This window comes from Lathamus discolor, chromosome 5 (assembly GCF_037157495.1).
Source record: "Lathamus discolor isolate bLatDis1 chromosome 5, bLatDis1.hap1, whole genome shotgun sequence".
Lineage (NCBI taxonomy): Eukaryota > Metazoa > Chordata > Aves > Psittaciformes > Psittacidae > Lathamus > Lathamus discolor.
The window spans coordinates 62,940,605-62,955,430 of record NC_088888.1 but is presented as its reverse complement, the minus strand read 5'-3'; the positions used below and the strand labels follow the sequence as shown (position 1 = coordinate 62,955,430).

Below are 14,826 nucleotides of genomic sequence, written 5' to 3'. Positions count from 1 at the left end.
GTTTTGGTAAGATCCTCTGGGTAGCACTTTATCAGACCCTGGAAGTACAGTCATCTCTGGTGTGGAAATGCAGAAATCAGTGAGATTGCACAGACACATGGGAAATGCAGAATAGATTACCAGTGTGAAAACCAGCAGAAACTGAGCAGGGATTTGGTCAGGACAAGAAGGACAAAGTCTTTAAGCACCATCAGTGTTTAAAGTGAAATCTCTGCCCAAAGAAAGATTAGAGACCCTTATTTAAAACAAGATGCAGGACACAACAGTGTCTACATTCATCCTGCCCAGGTATTTGAGATGTTTGAGTCTGGGGTCTGAGACTTCCTTCTGGGCAATGGAAAGAGTGCATGTGCCTGGGATGATTCAACTGAACAAAAATCCAGGTTATCCTGCCAGGTAGGTAGCCAGGAGCACAGCCTGCCCCCCAGGGCCACAGGTATGTGATGACTGAATCAGGCATTTCTGATCTCTGAGGGGTCATCCATAGACCATGCTGTGTTTTGCTCGGCTCTGCTGCACTAAACCATAGACAATACCTGTACAGTTTTTAGCGAATCTGGCATCCCCATAGTAACCCGGAGCGCATCGTTCGCACTTGAACCCGGTGGTGTTGCGCAGGCAGTTGCGGCACTGGCCGGTCACTTCATCACAGTCTTCAAAAATCAGGTTTGGGTCCGAGTTGCCACTGCAGTCACATTTTTTACAAGTGCTTCCAATTAGCAAAGGGTTCCCATAGTAACCAGGGGCACATCTGAAAGGAAGAGCAAGCCCAGTGATGATGAGCGGTGGCATTCCCATTCGCAGTACCCTTTTTTCTCTGACCTTATTTATGTCACCAGGAATTGATGACGATTGGCAGCTACCAACAGACAGAGCAAATTATTTCTGCAGAGGCTGTTTTGTGCTCTTATCTTAATCTGTACAGTTATATATTTCTCCCTTCTTGAACACTCCTGGTATCTCAATCACATCAGTCTGCATTATGTTGTTTTCAGTGTGTCTTTAGCAATAAAATGATTTGTTCCCCATTGTTTTAAAGTTTGTGACAGAATGACCTTGGCAGAGAAGCAGCTCTAGTGTTTATTTTGGTCTTTTTCAGCTTTGGATCTCACCAGCTATATTGTGTTATGTAGGAAACTGGGGTAAAAGACTGCCTTTTCATGATGCTGAAACTCAGAGGAAGTTGAGACTTTCAATTATAATGCACATAACAAAGTGTTATTAATATTATTATATATAAAGAGGTTTATATAAATACTTTTATGGTGAGGCACTGAGATGGTTTCTGGTTTTTGCAAAACAGGCACTGAACCAGCTTCCATTTTCCAGCTTTGTTTGATGTTAGCCTGCTGGCTGAGAGCAGCCACCAGCAAGGGGGGAGGATTCCTCTGTTGGTTTTGCAGAAGAAGAGAGGGAGGAGGGCAATAAACACCACAGGGGAGGTCTGAAATGGGTCCAAATTGCTTTTTGTCTTGTCATTTTTGGGAAGTATTTCAACTGAAAACTTGCTACATCTTAAAATGGATGAGATACTGAAACTGTAGTTATTTTTCAAAGTCCAGACAAACCAGCGATATGTAACATTCCTGGGTAACCAGTGGCCCTAGACTAAGGCATCAGGTACTAGATTTGGTGTCATTGTTTGGAAAGAAAGGAAAGGGTGTTTGTTACAGGATTTTCTGCCAGTAGCAGGGAAAGTGCTTAATCCTACAAGCTAGAGGAACTTTTACAAAACAACTAGTGAGGCAAACAGAGCTGGCACCGGAGCGGGCATGGTGCAGCTCACAGGTTTCAAACAAGGGCTTCACTGGAGGAGCTGGTGGCTGGAGCAGTATGGAACAGTGGCTGATGGACTGGGGGGGGGTTAGGGATAACGCACGCTGTTCATGGTGTCACTGCAGGAAGGTCCATGACCCAACAGCCTGGGGAACAGAGATCAGAGACTTATACCTCCCTAGCTGGGAATGAAGAATTACTGCAGGGAAGGGGGTAAGTAGCTGGTGTAGCAATTGCTGACTGAAGAAATCTGAGGATTGAATAGTTGTTGCAGTGATTTAGGTAAGGAGGAGTTATTGTACTTCATCCGGTTTTATCACCCTGTTGTCCTTGTCTTTTCTCCAATCCCTAAAGTCCTGTTTTAAGATGCTGTTTGTTCCACTGTTTGTGGGTGGGAAGGGTGAGCTCTCAGGCAGTTTAGTTTAATTTTACCAGGTTCTGGATGGGAACCTGAGCAAGATCTTGTCTCCTAAAATATGAACATAGTCAAATCCAGGTTCTGCTATGTCTGAATAACGATAACATGGGAGATCTGATAAAAGCTTCCAGTTTTGATCTGTTCCTGCATTTGCTGAATTATTATTATTTTGTTAATAAAGTAATTTCCTCAGTGCTGCTTTGTTCATGTTCCAGTCTTGAAACCCGCAGAAAAAAAAACTTTTAAGCATCTTAATATAAAACACTTGGCTGCCTCAAATCCTGCTTTTGCCAATGACAAAGACTCTGTCTCTTTGCAGCACTGCCAGAATCTTTGGTGCAGATCTTATCATATGGGTGACCCAGATGTGAAGAACAAAAGTGTGACCAGGAGTTCTATGCACCCCTCAAAGAACTGTGAATGTGACATTGAGTGCAGAGTGTGATTTAATTGACTTTGGTGGAGTCAGTCCCCATTCCCATGGGAACTTGAGCAGGCAGTGATGGATAATGCTGCTATTCAGTCATGCAAAAATTTTTTCTATGATTTAATAATATGTAAGCCAATATGAAATTACAGTATTTTCCCAAATTTCAGAATTTCAGTATGTTTGTGAAGTTTGGTTAAGAAACCCCCCCTCTGTGGTTGTTTTTGGTTTTGGTTTTCTTTATTTATTTTTAATATTTGATTTATTCTGAGCTGTCAGCATTTTGAAGAGTTTCTTTTCAATTTTCTGTTGTTAGGTATTTCCCAAATGATCATCTGCCTAATGTGGCCAAGTCACAGAAGCCACTGAGCAGTGATGGAGCCAGACCAGCATGTTGCTTACCACTACCCAGCTCTGGCTTTCAGCTAGCATCTACCAAAGACTGCATGTTATTCCTATCAGTCCCACAATGTCTGCCCTCTCAAGAAGCAGGACAAGGTGATTTTTTTTCTTCTTTTCTGAAATACACCATTCAGCTCACTTGCCAGAGACACAGTTGACGGTTCCTCACGTCCTCACAAGTGCTGCTTTTTATGACCATCTGACTCACTTTTATTAGCCATGTCTCCTCATCTGGAGTAGCTGTCTAAAACAATTAGAAACTTTAAAAGCTGAAAATAAATGTGTCACCTTCACTTTCTCCTTCTCTTTGCCACTCAGTGTATCTCATAGGGCTGAATTGCACTGAGACTCTTTCGAATAGTTGGTAGCATGTGAGAAGAGCAGAGGCAACTGAATGGAAACATGTTGTTCCATCTCTGCCCCTTATGGCCTGAAAAAGAGGAGCCCTGGCGTAAATGTCTTTTCCTTTGTTGTATCAATAAATGGCTTTTTGTTGCTAACAACGAATATTTGCTCTCCCATAATAATCTGCTAGGTTGTCTTTGTTTCATTCAGTAGCCATGTTTGCTTCCTGTAATTATTGGTGAGTAAGAAGTTAACTTCCTCTTCCCTGGCAATACCAAAAGAACCTTTTATGTTTATTCACTGTGGACACTAAAGTATCATTAGTTCAGCTACCTTTTTAACATATGGGCATTAACAAAACCTAGGTTTCATCCACTACTGCCTTAATGCCTTACTGCTGAAGTCCACAAGCAAGATGATTCATTCCTAAATCTCAAATTGGGAAGCTGTTTTTCTCAGTCCTAGCAAAGGCTTTCATGATTTCACAACACCATTTGCTGGCAAACATGAACTGGATAGGTTTGTGCCAAGCCCCTGGAGCAGCATAAGAAAGCCTCCTACATGAATGTCAGAGGAAATGGAGCAGATTGCCTCCTGGTGTGCAGCTCTGGAGATCCCACACACACTGCATGGAGGGGTGTCCTGCAGCTCACTGCTCCTTGATGCCCGTTACTGACCGCTGCAGAGAGCTGGGGGGGAGAGCTGTGAGCAGGATGTAGCCTTCCTCCCTGGGGAGATAAGCATCTATGTAGGCTGTGGGGAGGGACAGGGGCAATGCTCAGGATCCCCCAGTCCTCCTGCCAGCATACTGATGGTATCGTAGGTGCCAGTGGGAGTAGGGAGTGGTGGCAGTGCCCAGCAGCAGAGTATGCAAAGGCAAGGCCTTGCTCTTCAGCAAGTGGACAGGCACAAGCAATGCATTTCTCTTCAGTCTTTAAAATGTATTTTGATGTTTCTGGCACAAATGGGAGTAGGACCAGGAGCTTACCAGTAGGAAACTCTTGTTTGTCGCTGCTTGCTACCTACCTCAGCAGTTAGTCAAGGACTTAATATAATGACCAGGACAGGCTGATTTCTTTCTGTAGCTTTTTCTAACCCATCTAGAAAGCTTTGCCTTCTTTGAGACAGATGCACTGTGTCAGTCTGTGTAGTGGCTATTAGAAAACAAAGCCAATGCTATTTTCTGCTGTTATTATGCATCTGCTACTCATTTCATAGGACTTGAATTGCTTGTAGTCTAGGTTGACATTTTAATAACCATTAAGAAACCTCACTGACCTTTTAATTGTCTGCATTATCCTTTGTGTATAAATCTGACATTTTGGAAGAACAAAAGAATACAGCCATAGGCCTGGAAGCAAGGGCTGTGTTTTTTTATTTTTGGGCCATCTGTCTAAAGGGCTTTCGCTATTGCTGTCACCATGTTAGAGATGCAGAGGTAATACGCTGATGTGTTTGAATCATCCGTAAGGGCAAAAGCCTCCACTCTTTTTTTCATGTTATCTTTTTCTTATTGATTTCTCTTTGCATCTTAAGCCTCCTCTTTCCCCCTTCTCTGATATTTATGTTCAGTATCACTTGAATTCAAGACTTGCCCATTAATGATAGGGGACTAAAGTCTTAAATACTTCAGGAGCTTTAAAGAAAATCAAAATGAGGTGTTCAGGAAGCCATCCTGAACAGCCAGTTTGCCTCAGCCTCTGTCTGAGGCAGCCTGTACCCTTCAGTCTTTGTGTTAGAGCTGTTTGAATTTACTGGCCACTCAAGGAAAATGTCTGAATTATAATCAGGCCTCTGACATTTGTTGAAACGTTATCTGTGTGTGTTCATAGGGAGCAAGATGGTGCTCTACAAGGTAGGAGAGTAAGTTATATATCTGCTGCTCCATTTATTTGATTGCTTTGTTATTTAGAGGATATTTACTGGAAATTGTTTATGGGCATAAGGGGAAGTTGAAAAGCAACACTGGCCTATGGTTGGGTTTGAACTTTATTGAGTTACATCTGTGAAGTACATTTAAAATTTAACCAAAAAAGCTGCATCTGCTCATTAAGAATTTGACCAGATGATGGATTTTCTCCTTTGCTTTCGAAAAAATGCATTTGGTAGAAGCCTGCTACGTGTTTTAGGGCCGTGAATGGCAAGAGGCATATATGTGGTTGTTGTTTTTCCCTTCATCTGCTGTTTCTGATTTGTGTTTTGTATTTTGATTTTTAAATTGTATTCCTGTTAGGAAGATTACCACATGAAGGTACACGGAGGCCAAGAACTCAATCAAAATACATCAGGTGTAAGTGTCTGTCTTACCCTGACATGGGTAAACTCTTATGGTTTTTAGTAGGGAATGAGATCCTTTAACAGACATGATTCAACCTGATGAAAATACATGCACAAGCTTTCTCCCACATGTGGGAAGATTCCTACAGAGACTTCTGGACTTCAGTACTGTTGACCAGCAAGTCATTTTATTAGTTTCTTACCTTTCACAGTTGGGTCCTGCATAGTTTTCCTTGCAGACACAGCGCACGCTTCCACTTTTTCTGTAACAGGAGACTGCAAAGCTGGAATTTCATTAGAATGAATAGTTAGAATAGCATGTAACGGCAAACACTTGGGAGTATTTATTATGTTATGGCCATTTGCTGTCAGTGTGAACTGTGGCTCTTGGTTACTCATTGGTGAATAGATATTCTTGGGCTCTGCATGTTATTCACATTATACCTCTGTTTTAGTCTTTTAAATTGGTGTAGAAAGCACTAATTCATATCCAGTACCATGGAGCTATATAAGTACAGATATATATGTATAAGCTTTGCTTGCAGTGTAGTTCAGACACACATAAAGGTTTTGATACACATATTTTAGATAAGGGACTTAAGATAAATGTGTATGTCATGCAGAAGTAATTGCATCCTGGGTCTTATTCTAAGGGGTAAAATATTGCTTATGAAAATATTGCAATAAACACTTCAGGGACTGAGATTCTGGAATGGGTGCAGCAGTTTCCTATGCAAATCCTATGTTTTTTCTCAGTTCCAATCTGGATGTACCAAGCTGTGAGAACTGACCTCATTTGCTGTAACCAAGGCTGCTTTGATATCTTTGAGTAAGCTGGAACGAGTCTGGGGCCTCTTAGACCATCATGCCAAATAGTGATACTGACTGCAGTAATAGCTTGGGGTGTAATTTCCACTGCCATGATTCAAAATCATGGATTCCCTTATTTCTTATGTTTTCAGGATTTAACAAATGTTTAACTAAATATGAGACCCATATGTGGATATTGCAAATTGTGGAAATTGCAAATTGTGTATGCTTCAAACACACGACGAACATGGCTTAAATACATATGCAAGAAAAAGACACACAGATGTTTCCAGTTAGTCTGGAATATGTGTGGGTAAATTCCTGCCAGAACTGGAATGCGAGCAGAGTAGTGAGTGGCAGCAGTTGCCAGCTGCAGGACTGTGGTTGCTAAAATGCAGTTCCTGAGTCGTACAATGTTGGACAGCTGTGGCCAGGTTGCGTCTCTTTCATAAAGAAGGACAAAAGGCTTGGAGCCATGGGAAAGGCAGGATCCTTGCTTTTTTCCCCCTTGTTCCAGGAAGGAGCAGCATTGAAAGGTGACAAGAATTCCTGCATAATTTCAGTTTCCACCAGCATTTCTCAGCTGGTTGCAAAACCACGGTCAAATAAATCTGTGTCTGGATGTCTGTTGTCTCAAAACATTTCATATAGCCAGAAAGAACATAAAATGAGACTCTTCTCACAGAACTCACAAATTAACTTCTGTAAAGCTTTTGTGAGAACATATTGAGAAAATCATAACAGTTTGGCAGATTTTTGCTTCTTTTACAGAGGCTAATTCCTTCACGTAGTTGAAAAAATCACATTGTGGATTTAAGTTAGGAAATAAGACTGAAGCCTTCCTGAAGTTTTATATTTTTTTGTGGTCTTTTGGGGAAAAAAGTTAATGTAATTCCCTAAGGTTTGAAAAGAAGTAACATCTGCTGGACTGGGAAGCAATTTCTATCCTCCTTTTTTTTTATTCCAAAGAAATTATATTAGACTTTATGTGTAATGTCCAAAAGTTATTGCAAAGCTTCCCAGAATAGCAGATGTGAAGATACTCTGGTCAGAAAATCTAGAGACACACAGATGAATTCCAAGAAAAAAAATGTATCTTGTGAGTCTGTCAGTTTACAGAATTGGTCACTTTGTCCAGCTATTATGAATTCACTGGCTATTTCCAAAGTACAAACAGAGTACAAACCAACATCCTTTGGATGTTCTTTATTTAAGGCTTGTAATACTTCTCTGCTTTCTGGTAGAGCTACTGTTTTGCTTTAATATAAATGGGGTAGGATTAATGGAGAAAAAAAAAAGAAAAAAATGAAGAAAGAATAGTTGTTCTTTCAATTTAGTTGTGCAAGGCTGAATGTTGCTCAATCATTATGATCTGCCCGTTCCAGCTGCAGCTGAATGCTATGGCTGTGGTCAAGTCTCTCTCATGCGAGAAGCTGAACAGGCAATTTCTGCATGTTATTTAACTACAGGTATGAGACAAATTGGGATCGGATATTTCTTTAACTATTGCCTTCAGGACTTTTCTGAGGGAGAACCCTGAAAAATTGAAGTGGATTTTTGCTGAGGTATTTTTGAGGGGGCTACATGTTGCAGAACATGGAATATAGAATAGAATCATAGAATCATAGAATAGAATATACTAGAATATACTGAGATGGACCCACAAGGTTCATCAAGTTCAAGTCTTACACTGCTGCTAATGTTAAAGCATCTGCATTCAGGCTTCTTAAAACTTTTGTCCTCCCTTTCCTGTCCCACACTGCTCTCCTTTTGTGTTCAGGGCTTATCTTTAGTGGTCTGGAATAAGAGAATCATTAAACCTCTAGCAGAAGCGCTAGGGAGCATGCTGAAGAAAGGAACACTCTGTGGCCTCTGCGTCCATCTTCCATAGTGCTGGCAGAGATGGCAGCCTGTGGCTCAGATCCCTGCTGGTCCCACCACACCAAGCCTGGCTGGAGTGGCTGGCTGGGTCCCTGCTGTCAGGGACACTGCTGCAGAACCTGGTGGGCTGCAGGACTGTGCAGGGGTCTGTCTGGGTGAATGCAGACCCAGCCATACTCTGTCAAATCGCACTGTAGGGAGGGCAGACTAGACCTTGGTTGACTGACCATGCTTAATCAAGACTGGGTCTTGTGAGGTAGTGCCTCAGGTACGTGTAGCCCAGGTTGTGGCTGAGAGAACAGCTCCTTACACTAAACTGTGACCAACAGGTGGAAGAAAAACCCCACAATTTCTTTGCTAAGGAAAAATCGTTGCTTCCAACTGTTGTATTTCTATTTCTGGCATTTACAGCTGCTACTGAAACTGGAGGAAGTGGTAGGCATCATCTGTGAATTTGCTCACTCTTAAGCCTGTCTACATTTGAGCAAAGGCAGGTTCTTCCCTTGTCTCTGGAGGATTTCATCTCTAATCTAGGCAAAGCTGCAGTTTTTCAGCAATAGCTGCTCCCCACCCCACAGCCCTCCTCACATGTCTGCAGCTCACTGAGGAAGCCAAGAGGTGATCTGCAAGAGATTGGCCAGAGTTAGTTTGCTCTGTGGCCACTTTGAGCCCATGTCATTGAGCAGCTGAGCAAAATGCAGCTCATCCCACTTTAAGGCTGTATGAGTAATCCCAAATCCCATAGCAACAGTAAACAAACACAGTGAGGAAATTCCCCTTTGCTGAGAAGCCTTGCTGAAAGCAGAATGGGAAATAACACAAGTGGAGTAAGTAGCTCACTAAAAAAATAGCTTCAACCCAGAGGCAACTATTTACTAGCTTCTCCTCTGTGCACGAAAGTGGAATTTGCATAGATGCCTCTCTCCCAGGGGATGGACCTCAAGCAAGAGGAAGTTGATAATTACTTTCAGGTGCACTACTGACATGCCACTAAAGGTTTCTAGTAACTGGCCATGGTTTGTAGCTATTTGCTTCTTCTGAAGGCGCAAAGTATATAACAGCTGGAGCTCTTTGACTTGGTCTTCTCTTCCTGTCAGGCTTCAGAGTTTCTTACCCAAAGGTAGCTGGCCATCAGCTGAAGAGGCACTGTAGCCTTCACAGGGTCCTCCAGCCCTTTCAGCTGTTACTGCACTAACCAGATCCATCTGCTGTTGACTTAGGAGAGTGCCAGGCTATGCTTTTTCGTTTATGGTTGGTTTTACCCTCCGGAGGTCATGGATTGATCTTTCTGTCTGTTTGAGCTATATACATCCCTGACACCATCTTCTCTGGGAATTGGACTTTAAGGGATTCCTAAGAGTAACCAGACAGCTGAATAATCTCTCGTACATAAACGAGGGTGGACTTGAATTTGGTCAGATATTTTCTGCTCCCTCTTGGTAAGAAGTGGTATGAGCACTTAAGGATATTTTGCACCTTCTAAACGAAATGCTGTTTCCTGTGGCTTTGTGAGCAGCTGGTAGTCCTCTTATTTTCTCCCAGTTGTCAAGGACTTCAGCCCTTGCCTCCTGCATCCAGGAAGGAATGCTGACCCCACCTCAGAAAGGGGCGAAGCCAGCCCAAATCAAAGAGAAGCAAAAACTCTTCACTTACTTGGCAAGCGCTGGCAAGGGACAGGGGCAGGGCTGGCAGAATGTGGGGACTCCTCTGACAACATCACCAATAAAGCCATCTGGACATTGCTCGCAGTGCTGTCCTGTTGTGTTTCTCTGGCAGTCCTTCAGTAGAAACAGAGAAAGAGTGGTAAAAGTTAAACGAAGGTGCTGTCGAAGTCAGAAGGAAATAATTTATCTGAAGCCAAGCAAAATAGGGGTAGATGCCAGACCCCGACCCTTCAAGGCATTGACAGAGGCAGCCAAGCCGGCTAGCACTGCTGCAAATAAAAATACTATAAATTACCACACGGGCTAGCTAGCAAATTCTGGCAAGATGCGGCACAGGACAAAACAGATACACATGCCTGCCAGGTGCTGAAGCAGAAGCTCTACTGCCTGTTGTCGGAGATGCCAGAGGTATTCAGGTGTAGCTGGCAGCCCTGTTTTGAATTGCATATGCTAGCAGAAAAGATTCCTTTCACTGAAACCAAACCAACGAATATCTGCTGGTAAATACTGTCAGCAGATTTCAGTATAGGTACAAATTTCAGCATAGTTTCTTCTTGGGCTTTGATGACTGGAAAGGAGCACTGGGGAAATCTGCCTGCAAGGGGTGATACACCAGTGTCTCTGATGCTTTTTTCCTGAGATGAGTAGTGTTACAGCATGAAGGGATGTGTTATTACTACTCCTTGTTCTCAGCCTTAAAGAAGGTCCTCTTAATGGAGGGAAGAAGCAGTGGCCTTTCTATAAGATACAGGGCAACAACGTGCAATGTCACTCACTTTATAAGCAAGTTTCATCTCCACAATTTGAGGTTTATGAGGAAATATGTTTCTTCATGCTGAGGCAAATCAGCCACCAGCTGATACTGTTGGAGCTCCATGGAAGTAAATCAAGGTGTGGTAATTCTTGCAGAGCATGTGTTCCAGAATATTTCATGATGTTAGGTACAAATCTGCACCTCTCAGATAATAGTTTTGATTTAAAAAGTCAAGATTTGCTGTAAGCAATTCTAAATAGGATTTGTAAGTCCTGCTACATCTTTTGGTTTACTAATAGGCACACTTAGATGCCACAGATTATGTGGGCTTTTCCCTAGGCACATGTCAAGGTGGTGGGTGACTGTTGCTGAGTGCGTGAACCATGCTCCTGCACACTGCAGGACTCCTGCAGACTCCTGTCTGGCTTTCCACTTCAGCAAAATAACAAGCAGTTGTCATCAAACCCCCGCAACCCTCCAAATTCTATCCATCTGTATGTCTCACCAAATGAGGAGTAGGAAGGGTGCAGAAGTCCTTCTCTTTCTTGCAACTGTGCAATGAGTTTTGCAATGTTCCTAGATCAGAACTCTGCAGCTACATCACTTTGTACTGATACAGTACACATGCAAACAGCTATGAGAGGCTTGAAGCAGCAAGGAGTCAGCTCCATGGCAGAAATATATGGAGAACTACTCTGTCAGTGCATATTAGCTGTTGTTTTGGGTTAGTATGCTTGATTCTTTCCTCTTCTGACCTACAAACAGTGGATCATGGAAACTGCAGACTGATAGATCTGATTTCCATCCCTGGTAAGATGAGAGTCTGTATAATAAAGAAGATCTCCGAGTACATGACTAAGCATAATTTGATTCAGGAGCTTCTGCTTCCTCAACTTGCTGTATCATGGTGCAAATAAGCAAGTGTATGAAGTGGAACCAGAAGAAATAACATACCTGGACTTTCAGAAAAGCCAACTAAGTTGTCAGGGGACTTGAAGAAATTTCCTTTTATGAACTGAAAGCTGATAAAGGCTAGGGCATGATGCAACAGTCACTTTTCAGGCTGGTTAAGTGTCACTATTTGTGTCACCTAGGTGAGAAACTAGGAGAGAAACTGTTTCTGAGACCAGTTTTGTTTGGTATTACCAGTGTCTTACAAGGAGAGACCAGAAATGCTAAAGCTGCTCAGCTGGGAGAGAAAGGCTGCCGGGGGGGGGGGGGGGGGGGGGTGTTTAGATGATGTAAAATTGCAAAGTTAGTGAATAAGCTGAATGCAGAGCAGTAGCTCACCCAATTCCTGCAATACAGGAGCTGAGGGACATTGACTTGAAAAGGTGCTCCCCTACACAGAAGGTAAGAAATTTCTGCAAGTTGCTGTGAGGAGTTGACAGTATTTGCGGTGACGAAAGGGGAAATTCATGGGCAACATATTAATAAATGGGTATTAAAAAGACTCTGGAGGTAACATATATCCTCTAACATATCCCTCTAACATATATCCTAATTAAGCAATTGTGTATGCTAGTGGAGTATGAAATGGAGACTTCAGGAATGGGCCAGGTTAGGTGCCCTCCCCAAACAGCATCTCCTATTGCCGCCACTGGAGACCCAATATGGGCTGCAGAGGCTTTTGACTGAGCCCTGCTGTGTGTTTTATAGTGATTGCACAGCAATTTATTTATTTTTGCAAGGCTGTGATTTGGAAAGAGATCTCTACAGCAAATGGAATATGATAAGGAAAGGAAAAAAATGAATTTCTTTTCCCACGGATATTTAGATGAGACGCTAGTAGTTGTAGAGCTTTATCTCTACACCTTTAGGTGGTTTTCCATAGTAATATTTGCTGTAGAGAGTACAGAAAACCAGAAAGCTGTTTTAAATAAAACACTCTAAAATGACGGAATACAGAAAACTTGACTAGAACAGGGAGGAGAAGGAGGGAAGAAACTTGTTGAGAGCAGAGAAATTGAGGACAAATGAGGGCAGAGTAGCAGGCAGCTGCTGGGGATATGTCCAGATGTCACACTCATCACTGGCCAGAGTGCACTAACTATGAGGCTCACGGTGTGAGCCAGAAGGCCTAGAAATCTAATGCAGTTTGAAACATAGTTTGCATTTGTCGTTGTTCAGTGAAAAAGTGATGTTAATGTACCACAAGAGAGAGATGAGTGTGTGACCACTGAGTGCTCAAAGAGAAAGAGCAGCTCTGTGTCTGAAGCACTGGCAGAGGCCTCAGGTGGGCTGCATTCAATAGTAGCTTTCATCACACTCTTTGTTTGTGCTCTGAGCAATTCAGTTCATCTCTCTTGTCCTCAGCTCTCCAAACAATACATGGTTATTATCAGAATAAATCTGTTATTGGTTTCCAAAGCTCAGATACTACTGTGAGGAGCAGAGCAGGGCAGCAAATGATGCTTCTTAAATCTGTAGTGTTTTACATCTTCTAAACTGAAGTGCTAAAATGCTCTTTATCCTAAAGATTCTGCTTTTGAGACACTTTGTAGTTTTTCTCTGGTTAGTGATTATGTAAAAGTGGATTTATCTTATTTAACAAGTCAGAACTCCTGTGGTTATTTAGTATTATATTTTTACAGTGATAAAAAGGTGTCCCTATATTTCAAGTTCCATTAGCTTGCATCTCCAACAAGATTGCTGACATCAATAAGCCTGGGAGACACCTTTGAAGGCAGGGAGGACACCCTTCCTGCAGCTCATGGGTGAATCTTAGCACTGGGTGACACTGAATTGGTAGTACAATAAAAGTGTTTTGCTTCTAAATGGATCACTTTTGACAGAGAAATAATGAGGAATTTAAAAATAGAATTTCATTTGTGGTGATTTTTTGTGAAACTGGATTTTACATAAGCACCTTTCTGTGAGAATTTCAAGGGCTGTTCTTGGTCCTGGTATTCATACATGTGTTAGAATGAAAGGCATCATTTATGGTTGATGTTATAAATCCGACTATGTATGGCATTGCTCACATCCTTCACTGCCTCAGTGGTTCATTCAAATGTATTCACAACATTTTGGAAATATGTTTACTGACACTGGTATCTACTTTCTCAAATAAAGAAATGCAGTCTATAGTTTTCATTTCCTTTGAAAAACAAGGCACACTGAAGTAAAAATCTCTAGAAAATATGGAGTGACATCAAAAACAGAAGTTTAGCAGAAAATTGCTTTCTGTCTTCGTACAGAACAGAATGAGACGTGGTAAAGGTCACAGAAACAGGTACAACTATGCAGCTAGAATTATCACAACTAGGCTTTATAATACTCTGCTTTTTTTAAACAGTTTCAAATTACAGTAAGTTAAAATTATAAGTCAGTGCTTTCCATATGCTCATGTTAATATAACCTTTATTTTCATAAAGCAACAATCAATGGACATGAGGAAGCAATTGAATATAATAGCAGCCTGGATTCTATATGAATCTGAAGTATATAATCATTCATCCATTGGTTCACCAGCAGCAGCTTGTCAAATGACAGAGTGGCTGGAGTGTATTTTCTTATTTTAGAAAATGCCTTACTGGTCTTACTCCTTGTCTCTCACTGTGTACCATCAATCAGGATGTGCGTTTCTACTTGGCCCTTACTGTAGCTATACTTTACATACATGAAAAGCACAGGAAAAGATGCTGTGGGGGGTTTACTTGAGAATGATTGTAGGCACTGAGCTCATGAACTCCTCTGCTTGGAAAAATAAAGCAGGAATCACTGTTCTGAGACCACAGAGCACTTCATGTGATGCAGTTCTGCTCAGTAAATACACTTGTGCAAAAATAATAATGAAAAGTTCATTGATTCTCTTGAGGTAGTGGTACTAAGACAAGTTTAGCAGCACAAGACAAACACACTTTTCCATGAATGAATGCAACTGAAAATCTGAGAGGTGGGAATCTGACCCACCTTAATTTAGAATGCTGAACTTTAAGAGAGCTCCTTCTGATGGTCTTCAAAAGCACCAGCTTCCTTACACGTGCCATTTAGGCAGTTCTAGGGAAACTGTTTCATCAGATGACTAACAGTACCCTCTAAAAGTGAAAAAACCCAGGACCTGCCACAG

The 14,826-nt window shown here is 41.9% G+C and overlaps 1 protein-coding gene across 1 annotated transcript in view; it reads right to left on the bottom strand.

Annotated features, from left to right (window-relative positions):
- LAMA4 (laminin subunit alpha 4) overlaps positions 1-14,826 on the bottom strand; it is a 103,562-nt gene that overhangs the window by 59,258 nt on the left and 29,478 nt on the right. The window contains exons 3-5 of the mRNA XM_065681047.1: positions 9,990-10,114; positions 5,849-5,929; positions 537-751 (exon numbers count right to left, since the gene is read on the bottom strand). Of these exons, the coding sequence (XP_065537119.1) occupies positions 537-751; positions 5,849-5,929; positions 9,990-10,114 (421 nt within the window). The remainder of the gene's footprint in view (positions 1-536; positions 752-5,848; positions 5,930-9,989; positions 10,115-14,826) is intronic.